Raw genomic sequence first — 23,055 nt, forward strand, 5'->3', positions numbered from 1 at the left:
TTATACGACAGGAAAATATATGCAATCATTGCTGTAAATCGACATGTGGTAGCCAAACCTCCAGTTTTATTAAAACAATTTTAATAACAGCCCCACTTTTGCAGAAATTACAGTTTAACATCTGGTGTGTTAAACCAGCCCGCTAGCCATCAGATACTTTCATACTCCAGAATGTTTTTGCTCTTTCCAACCGAAACACATACACCAGTTTTAACGCCTTAAATAACAAAACATAGTGCTCGTAATTTTACGATAATACAGAGGAGACGGTAGACATCCTTACTCAAATCTACAATATAGGCTTTCGTGGTTTCAGTGTTAATTTGGTCTAAATGACGGATGGTTCGTGGACTGGGGCTTGCTAAAAAAAACATGGCTTACCCATTTACCAAGGACATAAACACTTGTGCATCACACTACACTAAAAACACAACGAGCAATCATAAAACCAGGGCAACGGTAAGCAAAAAACATCACATTCATAAAACTCGTAAAAGCGCTTGTGTTTTTAACCTTGAATCTTGGAAACGCAATGGTACGTAGGAGGCTAACAGCAGATTAATTTTGGCCGACAGATTCGCACTGACTTAGCTAAATTGACGTGGAAGGGGGCCCGAGTATTGCTAGGGTAACTAATCCGCAAGTCTATATTTTTATATAAAAAATGAATACTACTTTTAACACTCACCTACAATGCGCTGCTAACGTCCTCATACATGATCGGAACAATCCTCCGGATAATATTCGCTGGGGTCCGTTTCATTTCATTAAGCTAGCTTTGGCTAGGCAGGGTTAACTAGTTTGTTGTTGATGGGGGAAGTGCTATCGGGCGAGTATACGTTTACAAAACTACCTGATATTAATATTTTGGCTGGCCGATACCACTGAATCAAATGAGTTCATACTGGGCTCTCATGCTTGCTTATTTCATCCAGACTGTGTAGCGTTGATTAACCTCCAAACAAGAATTCAAACTGGAGAAATGTATCACGCTTGTTTTAATGAACTTGTTTCTTTTAATAGAGTTTGAGTGATAAGCTACACCAGCTTTCTGCCAGAGTGCAAACTGCTGCAGGTTAAAATGTAGGTTTAATAAACATTTTTAGTCCAATTGCGACCCCTACTTTTGACAGAAAATACAAATTAGGGGTGCAATACTTCCTTTGAGCCATGTTTAGATGGTGGTTAGATAGGTGTCAAGGTGTTATTCTCTAAGTTCCATAGGATTTACCTCTTAACCACCTTTCCCACAGTAATGGAGGGCTGTTACAGGTCAGTAAACCGACTGGAGCTCTTTTTTTGGAAACTTTCTTTTGTAGTTTTTGTTTGTTTATTCCCATTTCATTCTAATGTTCTTAGCTTGCCTTTCTGAACTGAACCGAACCATTGTGCATATAGAGATATTTCTGTACATATACACTCTCTGAGCACTTCATTAGGAACAATTGTATATGTTCATTTGATTCTCTAATCAGCCAATCAGGTGGCAGTAGTGCAGTGCATAAAATCATGCAGATATGGGTCAGGAGCTTCAGTTAATGTTTACATCATCCATCAAAATGGGGGGAAATGTGATCTTGGTGATTTCGACTGTGACATGGTTGTTGGTGCCAGACAGGCTGGTTTGAGTATTTCTGTATCTGCTGATCTCCTGGGATTTTCATGCACAACAGTCTTTAGAGTTTACTCAGAATGGTGCCAAAAACAAAAAAACATCCAGTGAGTGGCAGTTCTGCGGACAGAAACGTCTTGTTGATGAGAGAGGTCTACGCAGGGGCAGAGCTAGGGGGTGGCCAGGGGTGGCCACGGCCACCATGGAAATAATCGCGGCCACCCCACTGGCCACCCCACTGGCCACCCCGATCGTAATTACAATCTATTATAAATAATAATAATAATTTCGTAGAAATTGATCAAAAGGACCTCGATCGATCATGGCTAAACTATTACGTTCAGACTGCGAAACTATCGCGACAGTTTAATCATTAAATAAAAAAATAAATAAATAAAAAAAAAAGTTTAATCATTAAACTATCGCGAGGCAAATGTGCTATCGCGAGAGTTTCCGTAGCGCGCGTTTCCAACATTTGTACATTTCTATATCACTTGTTGTATTCAAACATATATACCAGTAGAGTACTCAAGTGTGTGAGTGGAGGTATACCTAACATTTCTTCTCGAGAAACGGAGTTTTTCCCATAGCGTAAGCTACTTACGCAATAGTCGTTCCCTGCTGTCAGGGAACCGAGGTTACGTTAGTAACCGAGTCGTTTTGGTGCCTGGATCAACTCGTGTTTGAGCACACAAACACATCTATTCAGGTGAGTTATTAATATCAGATAAATTATTATTTTAGTTCCTTTCAACTCTTTGTGTCAGTGAAGTTGTATCAAAGTGAACAGTTAGGAAGCAGTTGGCTTTATATTAGCTGACTTGACTTGGATGCTCAGAACTATTTCCATGTTATCTCTGAAAAGGACATTTATTAAGTTATGTTTTTATCATGAGACATTTAATGTTATTCAACATTCCAATATAATTACTAGCCTAGGTTTTAGGTCGATTTTATATACAGTATAACAAAAACATTCTAATCTTTGTTCAATAATAGTCCTCCATTTTTGTTTGTTTTTTTCAAACATGATGTTAATGTTGAAATGTTTTGCTCAGGTGTATTTATGTCAGACAGTCAGTGAAATGTGTGGAAAATGAAAAGAAAGGCACCAGATATAGCATCCTTCTTCAGGAAGAGTAGCAAGAAGCAGCCAAATGACTCTAAGACACAGGAGAATAATAGGCAGGATGAAAGAGAGAAAGAACAGACTGACCCAGAGAGTGAGGGAGAAGAATCTCCAGAGAGCACAAGCCCAAGAGAAATGTTAGGTATTCCTCCACTCACACACTTGAGTACTCTACTGGTATATATGTTTGAATACAACAAGTGATATAGAAATCAATAATATATAAAACTGTTTAAAGTGTATGAAAACCAACTGAGACTGATTTTTGTATTCTAGCACTTTCTCAGACAGTTCAGGAGACAAACTTTGAGAATGAAGAGGAGCCAACTACCAGTAACCACGCTGACACAATAGGACCTCCAGGTAAACTACAGTACCTATCACACATACCTTGATTATACAGGTGAAACTCGAAAAATTAGAATATCGTGCAAAAATGATAATTTTGATGATTATGGCTTACAGCTTATGAAAACCCCAAATTCAAAATATCAGAAAATTAGAATAATATTACATGAAATCAATAAAAAAAAGGATTTTAAATACAGAAATGTCGGCCCTCTGAAAAGTATAATCATGCATATGTGTATAGTTATATATACTAAATATATTAGTTTCACTTTTTAATTTGAATTACTGAAATACACAAACTTTTGCACAATATTAAAAAATAAATAAAGTGATCTTGAACATGATTTTCTGGTCCTGTTTAAACTGTTTTTTTTTTTTTTTCAGCATTGGGAAATATGTATTCAGTTTTCAAAGTGAATTTCCTAAGTTTTATTTGATTAAATAACTTGAGGGTGAGTAAAATTATGACACACAGTTATTTGGTGAACTTTAATAAAAATGTCATTGTAGGCTAGCTATTGTACATTATACATCATTGTGATTTTGGGCACCTACAATACTTTAAAAATTATTTTAAGGTTGGATGAGTGCCATGTTTGTTTGCAAAATTATGTTTTTTGTGCCACCCCAGAGTAAATGCTGGCCCCTGCCCGGCCACCCCTATGAAAAATTCCTGGCTCCGCCACTGGGTCTACGGAGAACGACCAGACTTGTTTGAGCTGACAGAAAGGCTACGGTAACTCAGATAACCACTCTGTACAATTGTTGTGAGCAGTGACTTTATTAGGACCATAGTGTTCCTTATAAAGTGCACAGTGAGTGTACGTATGGAACTGCTGTCTGGATATTGTAATAAATTGGGTGTAAATCTATCTATCCAAGTTTATTAGCTGACCACAATGCTCACCAGTGTTGGATAATTTACTCTATTACAGTAATCCATTACATTTTATTAATTACTTTCCTAAAAATTGTAATCAGATTACTAATTACATAATTGAATAAGTAATTACCTTACTAGTTACTTTAATTTTAAGGTACTTGCTGAAACACTTTTTCCGCTAAACGAATTAATTGTCGCAAGTCATGCACTCAAACTGACTTCTTTCTCCATTGCAATGACTTGTTAGGTGGGGTGCCCCCTTCAGCTGTCACATAAATGCAAACATATTGAAATAATTAATGTTTTAAAGCAGTCTACAGTAATTTTATTATTTAAGAAATAATGTTAAAAAAAGTAATGTACTTAAAAGTAATTTAGGTCAGTAAATGTAATCTGATTACAAGAATTACATTACTTTGATCTTAAAAAATAAGTAGGCTACAGTAACTAGTTACTTTGTAATCAGATTTCACCCAACACTGATGCTCGCAGACACTGCTCGCTGTAAAGAGACATTTATTCCTTATGCTGTGTTAAAATTAGATCAGATTAAATCACAAAATATTCCCCAATCAAAGGTTAACTAATGTGCCTCTCCTTAGACTGAAAAGTATAAATTGATAACGAGACAGACTTTATTGATCCCACAGTCCATATTATGAGCTCTGTACAACTGAGGCAGTTTATAATACAAGAAGTGCATTTGAAGGTATGAAAAGGGAAACCAATACAACCATGAATAAGCTCACATATTGTAATGATGACTCAGGTTGGTTGGGATCCATCAGTGATTTATTAAGGTAAGCAATGTCAGTACAGGCGAAGGTAAATGGCAGGCAAACAGGTATGTACAGGTAGGCAGAATCGTGGTCAGACAGGCAAGGAATCAGGGCAGGCAGTAATCATCAATGGTCGAGGGACAGGCGTAAACTCAGTAAAGGCAGGCGGCAGACAGACTTAGACGGTATAATCAGATAAGGGTCAAAACACAGAGAATCAGGAATAAACAAGGATAAACGCTCAGAAATGCAGCCGGAGCAAAACAAGACTTCGCAATGAATGAACATGCAAACACTGTTTAAGTAGTGTGAAGTTAATGACAGTCAGCTGGAGCGTAATCACGCCGGGTATGTGGGTTTATGGGAATTGTAGTCTAATGGTCAGTGCTCGGGTGAAACCGATCTCAGGTGGCCGGTTGGGGAGGCGCCTTCACTGGCATTCGTAACAGAGCCCCCCGTGAGCGGCTCCTGACGCGAGGATGCGACCGACGTCGGGGTCTACCTCGAGGCCGAGGGGCCGGTTTTGCCGGGTTGATCCTGTGGAATTCCGAGATGAGGTTGGGATCGAGAATGTCGTTGGCTCGGACCCAGGATCTCTCCTCCGGACCATACCCCTCCCAGTCCACCAGGTACTGGATTTGACCTCGGTGACGTCTGGAGTCCAGCAACCCTCGTACCAAGAAAGCCTCCTCACCGTCCACAGTTATGGGTGGGGGGGCAGGGTTCGTCTCCTCCTCCTCAGACCCCGGACCACCGGCCGGTTTCAGCAACGAGACATGGAAAGTAGGAGAAATACTGTAATTAGCCGGTAGTTGGAGACGAAATGATACAGGGTTAATTTTTTTAATGATTTTGAAGGGACCCACATACCTGGGGCTGAGTTTCTTGCAGGGTAAGCGGAGGCGGAGGTCTCGAGTGGAGAGCCAGACCCACTGTCCAGGACCATAGTCAGGGCAAGGACGACGATGTCTGTTGGCTTGTCCCCTTGATCTGTCTAAGGCTCGTTGGAGGTGGATGTGAGCCTGGTCCCAAACCGCTTCGCTGCGTTGGAGCCAGCTGTTCACCGCGGGGACCTCTGAAGGTTCACCGGACCAGGGAAACAAAGGGGGTTGATACCCTAACACACACTGAAACGGGGTTAACTTGGTGGAGGGTTTGAGGATGGAGTTCTGGGCATATTCGGCCCAAGGAAGGAAGCGAACCCAGTCAGTTTGGTTATTTTGGCAGTACATGCAAATGTACTTGGTGATTTCTTGGTTGAGTCGCTCTGTTTGACCATTAGATTGCGGGTGGTAACCAGAAGTGAGGCTGATGTTAACATTAAGTAGACGGAAGAAAGCGGTCCACACCTTGGAGGTGAACTGAGAGCCCCGGTCCGAGACGATATCTTCGGGGAGCCCATAATAGCGGAAGACGTAGTGGAAGAGGTGTTCTGCTGTCTCGAAAGCTGTTGGGAGTTTGGCTAGGGGAATTAGGCGGCACGCCTTGGAGAACCGGTCTATGACGGTTAGGATGGTGGTGTGCCCTTGCGAAACTGGTAGGTCAGTCACGAAATCCACAGCGATGTGGGACCAGGTTCGTTGAGGTATGGAAAGAGGTTGAAGTAAGCCTGCTGGGGGTTGTTTAGGGGTCTTTGCCCTATTACAGGTATGGCAATTGTTCACGAACGTGGATGTGTCGTTCTGCAGAGTTTCCCACCAGAATCAATTCCTGAGCAAGCGTATAGTAGCAGTGATACCGGGGTGTCCGGAGTTCGTGGAGGCGTGTACCCAACGAATTACCCTCTCCCTCAGGCTGAGCGGGACATACACTCGGTCGGGTGGACATCCTGGCAGGGGTGGATTGGTTGCATTGGCCTGAGAAATTTCTGACATAATGTCCCACTGGACCGGGGCTACAATCAGGGTGGATGGGATGATAGGTTCGGAGACTGGATGCTGAGGCGAGGGGTCGTGCTGGCGGGCGAGCGAGTCGGCCTTGACGTTTTTTGAGCCGGGAAGATATGAAATGGAGAAGTCGAACCGAGTGAAGAATAAGGCCCATCTAGCCTGTCTGGGATTGAGCCTTTTGGCGGAGCGTAGATATTCCAGGTTGCGGTGGTCTGTGAGAACAAGGAAAGGATGTCTAGCTCCCTCAAGCCAGTGACGCCACTCCTCCAGAGCTGCTTTCATGGCCAGAAGTTCACGGTTGCCCACATCATAATTCTGTTCGGCAGGAGACAGTTTACGTGAATAGAAAGCACACGGGAACATCTTTGGAGGACTACCCTGACGTTGGGAGAGAATGGCGCCAATGCCGGTATTGGATGAATCAACTTCCACCACGAAGGGAATGTCAGGGTCTGGGTGATGGAGAATGGGGGCTGAGGTGAAACGCTCCTTTAGCTGGCTGAAAGCTCGGAGTGCATCGATGGACCACTGGAGTTTAGTGTGCCCCCCCTTAACCATGGCAGTGAGTGGTGCGGCGACGGAGCTGAAGTTTCTGATGAACCTACGATAGAAGTTGGCGAACCCAAGAAAGCGTTGTAGTTCCTTCACCGTCGTAGGTTGTGGCCACTTTAGGACAGCGTGCACCTTACTGTCGTCCATAGCCACCCCCTCTGGGCTGATGATGTACCCGAGGAAGGCAACCGACGTCAGATGGAACTCGCATTTCTCGGCCTTGGCATACAATTGGTGTTTGGTGAGTCGTTTCAGAACTGTTCTAACCTGTATGATGTGTTCTTCGAGAGAATTCGAGTAGATTAAGATGTCGTCGATGTACACTATCAAACACCGGTTCAGCATGTCTCTAAAGACGTCATTAATAAAAGACTGGAACACGGAAGGGCTATTGGACAATCCGAACGGCATCACGAGGTACTCATAGTGCCCACTAGTGGTGGAGAAGGCCGTCTTCCATTCGTCCCCCTCCCGAATGCGGATTAAGTTGTATGCGCAGCGCAGGTCAAGTTTGGTGTAAATCTTAGCTGCTCTCAATTGCTCAAGGGCTGCGGGAACTAAGGGTAGTGGGTATCGGAATTTGACTGTGACGTCGTTCAAGCCGCGATAATCAATACAGGGACGGAGGGTCCCATCTTTCTTGCCCACGAAAAAGAATCCGGCAGCTGCAGGTGAGGTGGACGGGCGGCTGAAACCCTTAGCTAGCTCCTCCTTGATATACGAGTTCATGGCGTGAGATTCAGGTTCTGACAGTGGAAAGACTCTGCCTCGGGGTGGCGAGGAGCCAGCTAACAGCTCGATGGCACAGTCGCTGTCGCGATGGGGCGGCAGCTGAGATGCGTTGGTCTTTTGTGATCTTAGTGACACCTACGGAGGTAGGAATAATGGTTTTCAGACATTTGTGCAAGCAATCGGTGCCCCATCGCATGATCTGATTATTCTGCCAGGAAATTAATGGATTGTGCTCCTGTAGCCATGGAAGGCCGAGGATGACCGGGTTGTGAGGTGAGTGAATGACAAAAAATTGGGTAGTCTCTGAGTGCAACACCCCAACCTGTAAGGTAATGTTGCTGGTGGTATAATGCACTCGTCCAGATCCCAAAGGACGTCCATCTAACACCGCCACTGCCAAAGGGGGATTACAGGGAATGAGAGGAATTTTGTACTGTTTCACTAAGGCACCATCAATGAAATTGCCTGCTGCTCCTGAGTCTATCATGGCATTGATATTAAAATAATTTTTTTGATGAATGAGCCTTATGGGCACTTCGAAACTGGTAGTGGAAAATGTGGAGGAAATTAGCAGACTCACCCCATATCGCTGTGCTTGTGCAGGTCGTGTGGGGCAGTTGGCTCTCAGGTGTCCCGCTTGACCGCAGTATAGGCAGAGGTGATTGGCAATGCGTCGATCCCGCTCCTCCTGAGAGAGGTGTGTGCGGCCGATTTGCATGGCCTCTGGCTCCTCGCTGTGTTGAGGCACCGAATACGTGGGTTTAGACCATGAAGCTGGGCATCTGGAACGAATGAGATTATCAATGCGGATGGCCAACGTGATGAATTGGTCCAACGAAATGCCCTCGTCGTGACAAGCCAGCTCAGATTGTACCTCTATGTTCAGACCCTGGCGGAAGAGGAGTTTAAGTGTATCTTCCACCCAGACGGTTTGCGTGGCGAGAGTGCGGAATGATAGTGCGAAATCTGCCGCTGTCCGATTTCCTTGGCGGAGTGAGAGCAATTGTTCACCGGCGCTCTTACCGCATTCAGGATGGTCAAACACCTCAGATAAGCGTTGAATGAAGGCATCGAAAGTAACGCGGTGCAAACCCTGATTGGTCCAAACAGCGGTGGCCCATTCCAGAGCTCTTCCCGTGAGCAGCGAGCACACCAAGAGGATTTTACTCTCGTCGGAGGGGTAGTGAGTGGGTTGTTGGCTCAGGAAGATCGAACACTGCATCACAAAGCCTTTGCATTTGGAGGGAGTTCCGTCGAACTTCTCGGGGAAGGCTAGACGAGGGCTGGCAGCTGCACTGTATTGAGACAGCGCAGTGGTCATTTGGCTGGGTTGAGGTGCCGCGGGTACGGACTCAGGTGCGGGTTGGTGCAAACCTCGTAGGGACCTCATGGCCTCCTCGATAAGCGAGGTGAGATGGCTGAGCTGGTGTTGATGCGCAGCCAGCTGGTTTGCTTGAGCGGAGAGTTCCTCCGAAACTCGAGAGAAGATCGCTGGATCGGTAAATGGCGAAGTCGTCTGTAATGATGACTCAGGTTGGTTGGGATCCATCAGCGATTTATTAAGGTAAGCAATGTCAGTACAGGCGAAGGTAAATGGCAGGCAAACAGGTATGTACAGGTAGGCAGAATCGTGGTCAGACAGGCAAGGAATCAGGGCAGGCAGTAATCATCAATGGTAGAGGGACAGGCGTAAACTCAGTAAAGGCAGGCGGCAGACAGACTTAGACGGTATAATCAGATAAGGGTCAAAACACAGAGAATCAGGAATAAACAAGGATAAACGCTCAGAAATGCAGCCGGAGCAAAACAAGACTTCGCAATGAATGAACATGCAAACACTGTTTAAGTAGTGTGAAGTTAACGACAGTCAGCTGGAGCGTAATCACGTGAATGTGGGTTTATGGGAATTGTAGTCTAATGGTCAGTACTCGGGTGAAACCGATCTCAGGTGGCCGGTTGGGGAGGCACCTTCACCGGCGTTCGTAACACATATAAAATAATAAAAAATCCTATTTTATTAAATATGATCAATATTGTATTTTCCTTCTCTGTTGGAGATATGAATTGCTGAATAATAACTTCTTTCTTACCTAGTGGAAGAAACCAAGCAGGTTTAGATTTGTTGTTGTTTGAGCTGACAACCTATTGAAATACCACAGTGGCATAGTTTGGATCATACAGTGGAGAAGAATATCATGAATCATGGCCATTTATGAACATGCTGCAGTTTCAGGATCACTAAAAACATCTACCATAATGCAGTCATATGTAGTCATGTAATGACAAATATCTTACTCAAGCATGCTGTATTAGGTCATCTTGCCTGTTTTAAAGACGGAAACTGAAATTCTAATATTACAACATTGAGTTGCAAAGCACAGGCCTATTCTATGCACAGCGGTTCAATTTGTTCTTTTACATTACAAACTGATGTACCAACCCTACATAACATAAACATAACTTAATGGGACACTGCTTTTTCTCTCTATTTTCTGATGATACTTCCCCATAGACAAGATTAATACCTCCTTCCCAGCTTTCACCAGGATTAGTTTGAACAGTAAATGTTTGGAGAGAGCCTTACTAAGCTTATCTTTAAAATGTGATTGGTTCACTAAAGATAAAGGTTGGGTGGGGCCTACATTACAGTCCCTGCCATTGGCCTGTGTGTGTGGGGGGGGGGCATGTCCATCTGCTGCCTCCATGTCCATGATAATCCTCTTGTATACCTTAACAGCTGAGAAAAATAAAGGAAATAGAGTCACAGTTTCTTTTACATCATGTGGACGGCTGTGTATGTGTGCCAGTTACTTGGGGAAATGATGGCACCAGGATGCACTGTGGGAAGATGACAAGCCAGTGGAGGGAGTGTAATGCTCTGGGCAATGTTCTGCTGGGTTACCCTGGGTCCAGCCATTCATGTGGACGTCAATTTGGCATGTGCCACCTAACTAAACATCGTTGCAGACCAGATACACCCCTTCATTGCAATGGTATTCCCTGATGGCAGTGGCCTCTTTCAGCAGGATAATGCGTCCTGCCACACTGCACGCACTGTTTGGGAATGGTTTGAGGAACCTAATGAAGAGTTCAAGGTGATGCCCTGGCCTCCAAATTCCTCAGATGTCAATCCAATTGAGCATCTGTGGGATGTGCTGGACCAACAAGTCCCATCCACAGTGGCTCCACCTCACAACTTACAGGACTTGAAGGATCTACTGCTAATATATTGATGCCAGATATCACAGGACACCTTCAAGGTCTTGTAGAGTCCATGCGGTCCATAATGGCCATAATGTTTTGGCTCATCTGTGTGTGTGTGTGTGTGTGTGTGTGTGTGTGTGTGTGTGTGTGTGTGTGTGTGTGTGTGTGTGTGTATGTGTACACACACACACACACACACACACACACACACACAGGGTTGGGAGAGTTACTTTTGAAATGTATTCCACTACAGATTACAGAATATATGCTGTAAAATGTAATTTGTAACCTATTCTGTTAGATTACTCAAGGTCAGTAATGTATTCTAAGTACTTTGGATTACTTCTGCAGCACTCGTAGATTTTTTCACTTGTGCATATAAATTGGCTAGAAATAGCATTTTAGTTTAGCATAAAGATGACAATTTACACAAGGTTTATTTCTATTTCTTCTGCTCCAAACTTACTTCAAACGTACTTCTCTGTCTGCAAGTATAAATGTAACACATCATAAGAAAGTGTTTCACCGCTGTTCAAATGCACTTTGGATCACATCATGTATGTGTATAAATGTTTTCCATCTGAAAGGACTAAATATTAAATTAAACAAATGACAATGAAATGCAAAGTAATCTCTTCAGTAATCAAAATACTTTTTGAATGTAACTGTATTCTAATTACCAGTGATTTAATTTGTAACTGTAGTGGAATACAGTTATTATATTTTGTATTTTAAATTCGTAATCCCGTTACATGTATTCCGTTACTCTCCATCATTGTATATATATACTGTATATTACATTTATTAAAATGAAAGGCTTTGCCCAAGATCATATTTATCATTTATGCTGAAAGATATACATTTGAACACAAAACACCAAGTGTTTTAGCACAACCAAATAATCCTAAATAATATTGCAAATAATAATTTGTAATTTGTTACATATTTTATTTAAGGGTGCAGTTTTTCAGAATAAATGGGTTTGGTAATTAATGGAGTGTCCTTTTAATAACGTCCACAAGGGGGTGAGCTACACTTTGTAAAAGGCAACCTGTTAATGCCTGTAAATCAACTGGCTGTAGATTTCAGGACACTGGAAATTGACCATAATTTGTCAGGCCGCAAAAATTGACAATGTCAGATTTGATCATCTTAATTTAATTAAATGTTAAACATTAATTTGTTGGTAATTAATTTCTACTAAGAATGTCTAAGTGAAACACCAACTGCAGGACATAAATATAATTAGGTGTTTTGTCATTAACTGATATGTTATTGTGTATTCTAGTGTGGTGTTTTGTGTGAACAAAATTAAACCAGATCAGTTTTATTTTGCAACAACATACACCACAAGATCGTTCAATAAAAATAAGAATACAACAATTCTAGCATGTTCTGTTTGCTGTTATAACAAAGGGCCTCAGGCCATAATCAAAACTACATGAATACAGTTTAACAAGAAATATATATATATTATGAATCCAAAAGTATAAAAATAAATATTTATTACTCTCTGAAATATTTCCTTGACAGACAAACATAACAATACAAATTTGCATTTTAAATCACAAAACTGTATATATGGAGATCATATTAAATGAGATCATGTTCATATCTAAAAAAAAAAAAAAATAGTTACACAATATTTTACATGCGTAATTGCAACAAAAATTCCACATACAGAGAGTGAAATAATTGCAACTGCATGTTATATTTGGTGATTAATACAAACTTTAGTGCCTATTGCATTTCCTTTTTGGTCAGTAGTTTAAAAAATATTGAGTTGGTATTAAGTCCACATATTCTGGGTTTTGACCATCAGTAAAACTTTTGAGGGTCAAGAAATATTTGTCCTAATGTGTGCAAAAGCCTTGCATACCAGTAAACTGTTTTTGGGCCATCTGCCCAATCACAGACTTGCAAAAATCTGTCCATTCCAACTGTGGCATCTTGGAGTTTGCTGCATGTGCTGGAAGATGTGCCTAAACTATTGTGTGTCACATTTGTGAGGAAAGTCAGATCTGTTGAACAGATATAGACCTTGGCACTGCTTTTAAGTATGACTGTTTGTGAGTTCTCTTCTATCTCTGATTGGGAAAAGCCAAACAGGAAGCGGAAAGGCCAAAATGCCCAGTGTGCGAGTTTGTGATCCTCAACAGAAGCGTAGTTGGAAGCCAGCACGCCATCAACAAATAAGTTACCATGTTCTGTTAAAGGAGCATAAACCCCCATCCTCTCCTCCAATAAAATGGAGACTACCTTGGATGGCAGAATTCCTCTATCCCCTCCAGTAGTTAGTATATAGTCCCCAATCCTAACTCTTTTGGCAAATATAGCACTATACTCATAGTGCAGCTTGAAACTGGAAGCCACAAAGATGAGGTGGTTTGGAGTAAGTGCTATTTGTAGTCCATTTTCTGTGCCAAAAATAAGGAAATTGGATCTGCTTTCACTATCCCGATGTAGAAAGAGAAATACTCGGCTGAGAATAATTTCACCTGACCAAGACAAGGAAAGCACCTTCTCTCCAGGACGCAAACATGACATTGGCTTTTTCACACCCCCAGCCATTGTTACAAGTCCTGATCCTGAAAAGCATCCCCCTTTCTCCACTGCTACAGAGTGGTCTGGAAAACAGAGAAATGGAACCAGTTATTAATTCAACTGCAATTCATATTCCAATTCTTCACTTCAGGGATAATTAATCAAAAAATATATATGTCATAATTAAAAGGGTCATGTTGTTTCAGACCCATATGTCCTACTTTGTTCCACAGAACACAAATGTTAGGGACTGACATCCTCAGTCACATTCACCCTCGTTGCATCTTTTTCTATACATTGAAAGTGAACAAAAGTCCCTAAAATTCTGCCTTTGTGTTCCACAGGAAAAAAAAATATCAACAACATGAGACAACATGAGGGTGTGTAAATGATGACAAAAGTTTGATTTATAAGAGTTACTTGAAAATAATTAAATTATTTATTAAGTTTGGAAATGCTGGTAAAGACATATTAATAGCTGTTCTTTTGAGCTTACCAGCTTTGACAGAGCAGTGAACGTGATATTTGGATTCATAGTGAACCCAGTCAAATCCAGCCTCAACTGCCAACTGCGCAAGAAGGCCATATTTTTTGGTGTCCCGGTCTGAGGTGGTGATGTCGACAGCACGGCCCTCATAATGCAAAGAACCTGGGGGGTGGTGCCCATCTTCATCCCAGGCCTCTGTTACTCGGAGTCGGACCCCAGGCCACTGGTTCATCACTGCTATTGCCAATTTATTAAGGCAGTCCTTGCAACGCTGTAAAGTGGAAAGAATGTGAGCAAATGTAACTATCATACAGTACAGAAAGGGGCTGAATTGCATTTTTTGTTGTTGCTCTCCATCGAAATGTTTAAAATTGTCAAATTCTACAGGGAAATATTTTGGCAAATGGAAGTCATACATGATTAATTAACAGATTGCAGCCCTCTTACCTTACCAATGATTCATATTAGAAGCATCATGCCCACTCAAACATGTGGCATGTGCCACCTTCAGATTTTTTAATCAGTGAGTTTTTAATGCAGCTTCCAAAAACAAATTCTATGCATCTTTGATAATGAACATGTATGACTATAGTAGCTAAAAGTAGCTGTTTGTCTAAAATGCTGTTTCAGAAATCTTTGATCAGTCCAATCAAGTCACAAATAAACTCAGCAAAAAAAGAAATGTCCTCTCACTTTCAACTGCTTTTATTTTCAGCAAACTTATTGTGTCAAAATTAAAAGTGGCTACCAGCTCCATTAAATACTGCAGTGCATCTCTTCCTCATGGACTGCATCAGATTTACCAGTTCTTGCTGTGAGATGTTACCCCAATATTCCACCAAGGCACTTGCCAGTTCCCAGATGTTTCTGGAGGGAATGGCCCTAGCCCTCACCCTCCAATCCAACAGATCCCAGACGTGCTCAATGGGATTGAGATCCGGGCTCTTCGCTGGCCATGGCAGAAATCAGACACAGATCGAGCAGTATGTCTGGTGGCATTGTCATGCTGGAGGGTCATGTCAGGATGAGTCTGCAGAAAGGGTTCCACATGAGGGAGGAGGTTGTCTTCCCTGTAACACACAGCATTGAGATTGCCAGCAATGACAACAAGGTCAGTCCGAGGATGCTGTAACACACTGCCCCAAATCATGATGGATCCTTCACCTCCAAATCGATCCCGATCCAGGGTACAGGCCTCGGGGTAACGTTCATTCCTTCGACAATAAATGTGAGTGCGACCATCACCCTTGGTGAGACAAAACCGCTACTCATCAGTGAAGAGCACTTTTTGTTACTCCTGTCTGGTCCAGTGAAGGTGGGTTTGTGCCCATAGGCGACATTGCTGCCGGTGATGTCTGGTAAGGACCTGCCTTACAACAGGCCTACAAGCCCTCAGTCCAGCCTCTCTCAGTCTATTGCAGACAGTCTGAGCACTGATGGAGGGAATGTGCATTCCTGGTGTAACTCGGGCAGTTGTTGTTGCCATCCTGTACCTGTCCTGCAGGTGTGATATTCAGATGTACCGATCCTGTGCAGGTGTTATTACACGTGGTCTGCCACTGTGAGGACGGTCAGCTGTCCTTCCTGTCGCACTGTAGCACTGTCTTAGGCGTCTCGCAGTACGGATATTGCAATGTATTGCCCTGGCCACATCTGCAGTCCTCATGCCTCCATGCATTAACAAGGCATGTTCGCGCAGATGAGCAGGAACCCTGGGCATCTTTCTTTTGGTGTTTTTCAGAGTCAGTAGAAATGTCTCTTTAGTGACCTACATTTTTATAACTGTCACCTTAATTGCCTAATTCATCTGTAAGCTGTTAGTGTCTTAACAACCATTCCACAGGTGTATGTCAATGAATTGTTTATGGTTCATTGAACAAGCATGGAAAACATTGTTTAAAACCTTTCTAATAAAGATCTGTAAAGTTATTTGGATTTTTACAAAATTATCTTTAAAATATAGTGTCCTGAAAAATGAGTTTATAATAGGACAAGTTACACTTCAAGGGATGGTTAACATTGAAAATGATCTCATCATTTACCATGAGATCCCAGATGTGCATGACTCTCTTACTGCAGAACACAAACCAAGACTATTAGAAGAATATCACAGCTCTGTGGGTCCATACAATGCGAGTGAATTGTGACCAGAACTTTAAATATCCATATAAAGGCAGCATATAAGTAATCCACATGACTCCATTTGTGACATCTTTATCTTCAGAAGCGATATGAAAGGTGTGGGTGAGAAACAGATACAATTTTAAGTCCTTTTTACTATACATTCTCCTCCCTGCCCAATAGGTGGCGATATGCATGAAGACTGCAAGGTACAAAAAACAAAAGAAGAATGTGAAATTGAAAATAAAAGTGGAGATTTATAGTAAAAAAATAAAAAAAAAAAAGCACTTAAATATTGTTCTGTTTTTTTACCCACACTTATATCACTTCTAAAGATATGGATTTAACCACTGGAGTCTTATGGATTAATTGTATGTGCTTTTTGGACCTTCAAAGTTCTGTTCACCATTCACTTCACGCATTGCATGGAGCTGCATACAGTAGATTAGGTGGTCTTCTAAAAATCTTTGTTTTGTTTTGAGCAGAAGAAAGAAAGTCATATACACATATAATTTTACTGGTGCCACTAAAATATTAGGTGCATGATGCCGATGACCTTTCAATTATTTTAACTCTCCTTTGTTGATAATGCTGAAGTCATAGCAAAAACCATGACATTTAACTATTGTGTCTTCTCAATTTTTGGCAGATATTTACACTGGTAGATATCATAAATTTTTTGTCTGGACTATTCAGCTCTTCTAAAGGCCACATCCACCCCCAAACATCTAACAATCAGAACAAAGCTACTTTAACTCATTTCCAGCATTCTTTGGACACTTCAGCTGTGTCAAAGTGTAAAGTCAAGGTCAATACTTTTTTCAGCTTCACACGATGGGAACATTTTCACACAGTCTTTTGAATGACCCCAGTGTCGGCCAAAGTATTATATATACTTTGTATTCTAGCATTTAGGCATTTTTATATGATTCTCCTTATGGACAAAAAGGTGCATCCCTCTACACCACATTTAATGGGGGATCTGTGAAAAAATCTTATTTTTCTATATGAAAATGTATTTTATGTGACTTAGTGTCATGTATTGAAGCACATAGTGAGGTATTGGAGAGGGTATGGGAAAAGGCGAGAGACCAAGACAAGGTCGAAAAGCCAAGAAGAGAGAGAAGAAAGCAAGAACCAGTCTGAGCGAGAGGGTAGATGGATGGAATGTTTAGACATATACTTGGGAATGTGACAGCAAGAGTGAGAAATCAAGAGGGGAAGAAAACAAACCAAGGAAGATTTTCTCGCAATGCTGTCTGACAGAGGCGTTTCATTGTCAAAACTACAATAGAGGCTTTTCCGATGGTGCCATTACTTCAACAGGCGGGAATTCTCCACAGGCGACCCCGCAGAGTCTTGAAAAGATACACAAAGGATAGCTTTCAGAGTTGGACAACAAGTAGGCACATGCATACATACACATACACCAACTCTAAGCATTTTCATAAGGGTGCTCCCAGTTAACCAGATGCTAATCTACACTGATACAGTCGAACTTTTATCAGTAATATCAAACTTATCAGTGATATCGCAACACGAACTATGGTATGATTTACATGTATTAACCCATGCCAAACAATTCATAGCATAATTTTTATTTTATTATTAAAGGATACAAATATTTAGATATAAATGTCATGCCAATTTGTCATGTCTCATTTTTGGGCATTTATATATATATTGTGAAAAAATAAAAATTCTGTTTATACTCTGCTGTTCACAATGTTATCTACCTCACTCACCTAACTTTGTGTATACACAAAGGGAACACACACACATGCAGACTAAGGAAGTAGATGTGTAATGATCATTTTATAGCTCACTAACAAAAAACTTAGTTAAAGATTAAATTGTGCTGAGGCACTCCAGACAGTCCTTCAATAAGCGTCAAGGATTCTAGATGCTAGTGTTTTCAATCTTATTTAAAATCTCTGTAACCCCTTGTTGCAGATGCACAAATCAGAACTTTCTTTTAAAAAAAAAAGGCAACATATCCATCTAAAAAACTGATTTTGCAGGACCTTTTTAGTAAAGATTTATCTTGTGTCACTGTTTTTTCAACACTGCAAAACACAAAACATTTTGTCAATCAGATACATAGATTTTTTTATTTAATAAACTGCCAAGTTTAAATTAAAAGAACTTTCAGATTTTATTTTGCACTACACATGCATGCTAATTGCTCTTAACTTGAAATATTGAGTAAGCTTACTCATACATTTAATGGTACTTAACTTTAAGTTGAACTCTTTGGTTGAACGGTAAATCACCATAATACGTCAATGTAAATACTTCAAGGGGAGGGAACCATGCTAAATGTATGCTAACCGGAAACAGTATTCTTTGATTAGCATAGCAATATTAAATCAATATACTGAAGAACAATCTTAAATGATTTGTGTCCTCAACTCCACTATTCACCCTAATGGTAACAATTTCTGCTTGTTCAATAATAAAAAAAGATAGAAATGGTAAGATAAACAGTTATCTGTTCTGTTTTGTCCAGTTAGCTTACAGGCTAATTTTATTTAATTCTAGCTATACCGCTAGCTTCTTCTCTTCGCTTTCATATTTAATGATTTTACAAACATTTCATTTTTTAAATCTTTGTGGTTATGGTTAGATTTAGAGTTATGAATAGGTGTAGGTGTTTATGGTTGCTGCAGGACTCCAAATAAACACAACAAACAGTGTATGAATGTGGCATCCAACAAGACTTCAGAATTTCGCTGTTTATTTGGAGGGGGTGTATCTTGTTGTGGGCGTGCTGGTAGTGGGTTTGTCTTGTAGTAGTATTGCAGGACGCATACAAACCCCTCTTATTTCAGATGCCATTGTAGAAATGTTGTATTCACAGTTAGTCATGAATACTTTAATCAATGAGTGAAAGAGTCAAATTACAGGATGGTTACTGATTATGCTAGTAGTATTTGGCTGGTCATGTACATTTACATTTATTCATTTGGCAGACGCTTTTATCCAAAGCGACTTACAAAAGAGGAAGAACATCAGCGAATCATCTTAGGGAGACAGTGGTACAAAAAGTGCCATATTACAAAGTTTCACTATCATCATAATAGTATACAAAACAGATTTAAGTGCAACAAGAAATGTAAATATATATATATTTTTTTTTTATTTTTTTTTTTAGTGACCAGTTTGTCACTTTAGTGCTTTTGGAAAAGATGTGTTTTTAGCCGTTTTTTGAAGATAGAGAGTGAGTTAGCTTCCCAGATTGAGTTGGGAAGGTCATTCCACCACCGTGGTATGATGAAACTGAAAGTCCGGGAAGGTGTTTTGGTGCCTCTTTGTTTTGGTACGACAAGGCGACGTTCCTTAGCCGACCGCAGGCTTCTGGTGGGAACGTAGCTCTGCATAAATGTTTTTAGGTATGCTGGAGCAGACCCAGTGACTGTTTTATATGCCAGCATCAGGGCCTTGAATTTAAAACGGGCATGAACCGGCAGCCAGTGGAGAGAGACAAAGAGTGGTGTAACGTGCTCTCTTACAGTGCGTACACACTGCCAGCGACATCGCGCGCGACAGCGACTCAATATCATTCATTTTCAATGCGAGCACAGCGACTTCCGGCGACACGAGCTGTCGCGACCGTTGGCGCTAGATGTGGGCGTGTCCAGCGACGCGACAAAGTTGAGAAAAGTTCAACTTTGGAGCGACTAACGGAAGCGACAGCCAATAGGAGAGACGACGGGAGAGCTCACGTGATCCTTCTCTCTCTCTCAGCTCCTGCAGTAACGGAAAGATGGATGAAAGGCTAATTCTTGCTGTTAGAAATTTTCCAGTGCTCTATGATATGTCTCTTCCCACGTACAAGGACATTTTTAAGAAAAATACTGCGTGGAAAGGTGTATCTGAGATCGCGGGGATTTTATGGACCCAGACAGAACGGCATTTGCATTTTCGCCACAGATAAACAGCCGCTCTGGCAAACAGCACGCCTGGTTTCTCATTCATCTTTGATATAAAGCATTTTATGTACTGATTCCATTTATATTTAGTCTTTTCCCTCCAAAATGTTTGTTTTTAGTGGCAAGAAAAGAGATTCGCTGTCAACAGCAATGGAATGACATCCGTGAATGTCATTTATAAACGTTACTAGGCAACCAGTAGTGGGAACACCCACTAGCGACTTCACCGCCAGCCACTGGCGACCTGCAGCGATAAAGTCGCTGGCAGTGTGTACGCACCTTTAGGTTCATTAAAGACCAGACGTGCTGCTGCATTCTGGATCATTTGGAGAGGTCTAATAGCACATGCAGGAAGGCCTGCAATGAGAGCGTTACAGTAGTCCAGTCTAGTTATGACAAGGGACTGAACGAGCAGTTGTGTGGCATGTACAGAGAGGAAGGGTCTTATCTTCCTGATATTGTAGAGTGTAAATCTACAAGATCTTGCAGTTTTTGAAATGTGGTCTGTGAAATTTAGCTCACCATCAATGGTTACCCCTAGATTTCTGACCGTTTTGGAAGGCGAAACTGTAGTTGGACCCATGTGATTCTAACATGGCAGCCCCCATGTGGGGACCCTCTCCATGTAGAATAAAACAGCTTTTATAAGGTTACTTAATTTTAGTCTTAATTAAGTGGTCCTGACTTCCTAGATATATTGCAAAATTACAATTCATGTCTTTAGGACTTGAATTTTTTAATGAAAAAGTGCACCTTTAATTTTCCCCTACTAAAAACAATGAATTATTTTGAGTAGCCTATTCAGGTTTTCTGTAGGCTACATCATAGTCATATGTATTAATTGGCTACCCAAAAACTATAACAATCAAACACTGCAAGTACTGTTTAACTGTGCATGAAGTATGCCATGGATGACTGAGAGAGTTAAAAGGCCACCAGATATAGGCTATCTGCAAAACCATGAAATGGGTACATTGTACAAGAGGCGCAATTTTATACAGCTTCCTGATCAGTTGATTCTATTAACCATTAGCTTACACACGGGTTTTCTTTACCTTGGTCATGAACCGGTCAGCTTTGGTATGCTCCTCGTCTTTGAAGTCAATGTCAGTGTTGTAGTTGCACACGAGCTCATTGAAGCGCTCCGAATTGCGCGTTATCCTGCCCTCCGCTCTTCCGCTCGCGCCCAGGTTGTTCTCAGAGACACCAGGCACGAACTGCTTGTACGACATTGGAGTCAACTTGCGCTGCCTGGAGCGACTGCCGTAACCGGGACCCGGTCCGCATCCCTGAACCGCCAGCCACGAGTAAAGACACGCAGTAAGCAGGCTGAGCCGTGCCAGTCTTACCCACGGAGCAAACGTCATTGACGCGCGTGAAGTGTGCCAGGGCATCAGCGAGCCGCAAAGCCTGCAGCGCGAACGTCTCTCCCAGCACCTCGTTGCATCTCATTAACACAGTTGACTTTTTCCATGTCCATATCACGATCTTGATTTAAAAAGGACACTCCTAGGAATTAGGCTTGTAAATCATTGACCAAAGATTAACGGTTTCCAGATCAACCTGATTATTTACAGCCTAGCTATCTAAACATCAAATTCCATAACATGCATTTTCCTTGTAATGCTGACTGAACGCAGTTATATATTTTTACACTTAAAAAGTGTATAGCTATAACATAAAAACACCTAAATCTGAAGTAGCCTACAAATGGAACACATGTAGCACCGTTGCCAATCCACTTATAACTTTTGGAGACAGCATTCCAAGTAGAGATGGATAGATTGCATCCTCGTTTTCCCTTGTAGACATAGGCATAGCAACAGGTGCTTCATCCCATCATCCTACCCCACCTTGGACAGCTCCGCACAAAACAGCGTTTTCTGAAATATCCTTCAAAGCACGTCTATCTGTATCTCTTGCCTGAGAATCGCGCTCAAACATAATTTCATTCCTTTCGTGTCTGAGTGCTCTGACTCTGGTTCGACATGTGTTTGTTCCCGTCTCGACACTGAGCGCTTTTAACCATTGAGTATTTGTGACCGGACAACGATTGCCCTCCCTTCCTGCGCGCGCGCTCCGTGGACAGTTGCGCATACGCCTCCTCACGCGCGTTTTCAGTCGTGCAGTTATCAAGTTAGTACAATGTATTACAACCAGCAGGCACTGATTTCAAAGCATTTGACTTAGCTGTGTTGCGAATTCAAAATGTTTGACTACACTTGTTGGGCGGAGATAATATGGATAGTTGTCACACTTATCCCTCCAATCAGTGAATATTTCTCAGGGTATTTTTGAAAGTCAATTTCCATTCATGCACATACCTTAAGGCTTTGGCTACAAAAAAAGGTTTTGAACATTTCCACCGTTATAGACCTGGTAAAAGATACTTCATTGAACCTATGTTGACCTTTTTGTCAGAACATGTCCCAATAGCGGGGCTTGTTGTGAGGCTTTATGGGGTAAGTTGTCACAAGTGGAACGTCTCATTAATAGCTCATTATTGGCTTTCCAGGTAAAATTAACCAGTAAAACAATTGTGAAGCACAAAACAATTTACGAAAGAGCAAACCTTGAAATGGTTACTTGAAAAAATGCCATTGTTTTGATAAACAGAAAATGCAATAAACTGTACACAATTATAACATATTGAAGGCATATTACATCCTGCCCCGAACTGAAATTTGTGAAATGTCATAGCATCCCCAGAGTATCTTCCTTCATTAAATTATGGACCTTTCTGAAAAAAAGTGGTTGGTTTTAATGTGTTCATTTATTTAAAAATATGATGATATTGGAATTTAAGTTTGAAGAATACAATTCACAAAATGATTCTAATT

General features: G+C 41.4%; 2 protein-coding genes across 2 annotated transcripts in view; both read right to left on the minus strand.

Annotated features, from left to right (window-relative positions):
• Positions 1–797, minus strand: part of LOC127618702 (histone-lysine N-methyltransferase 2D-like) — a 38,837-nt gene extending 38,040 nt beyond the window's left edge. The window contains exon 1 of the mRNA XM_052091303.1: positions 689–797. The gene's annotated coding sequence lies outside the window, so the exon portion shown is untranslated. The remainder of the gene's footprint in view (positions 1–688) is intronic.
• Positions 798–12,538: 11,741 nt separating this feature from the next.
• Positions 12,539–22,216, minus strand: LOC127618879 (desert hedgehog protein A-like). The gene is made up of 3 exons (XM_052091551.1): positions 21,271–22,216; positions 14,172–14,433; positions 12,539–13,758 (listed from the first exon to the last, which is right to left on the minus strand). Exons 1-3 carry the CDS (start codon positions 21,607–21,609, stop codon positions 12,950–12,952), a joined length of 1,410 nt encoding a protein of 469 aa, XP_051947511.1. The 5' UTR covers positions 21,610–22,216; the 3' UTR covers positions 12,539–12,949.
• Positions 22,217–23,055: the final 839 nt, after the last annotated feature.

The sequence above is a fragment of the Xyrauchen texanus genome, chromosome 25 (assembly GCF_025860055.1).
Source record: "Xyrauchen texanus isolate HMW12.3.18 chromosome 25, RBS_HiC_50CHRs, whole genome shotgun sequence".
Lineage (NCBI taxonomy): Eukaryota > Metazoa > Chordata > Actinopteri > Cypriniformes > Catostomidae > Xyrauchen > Xyrauchen texanus.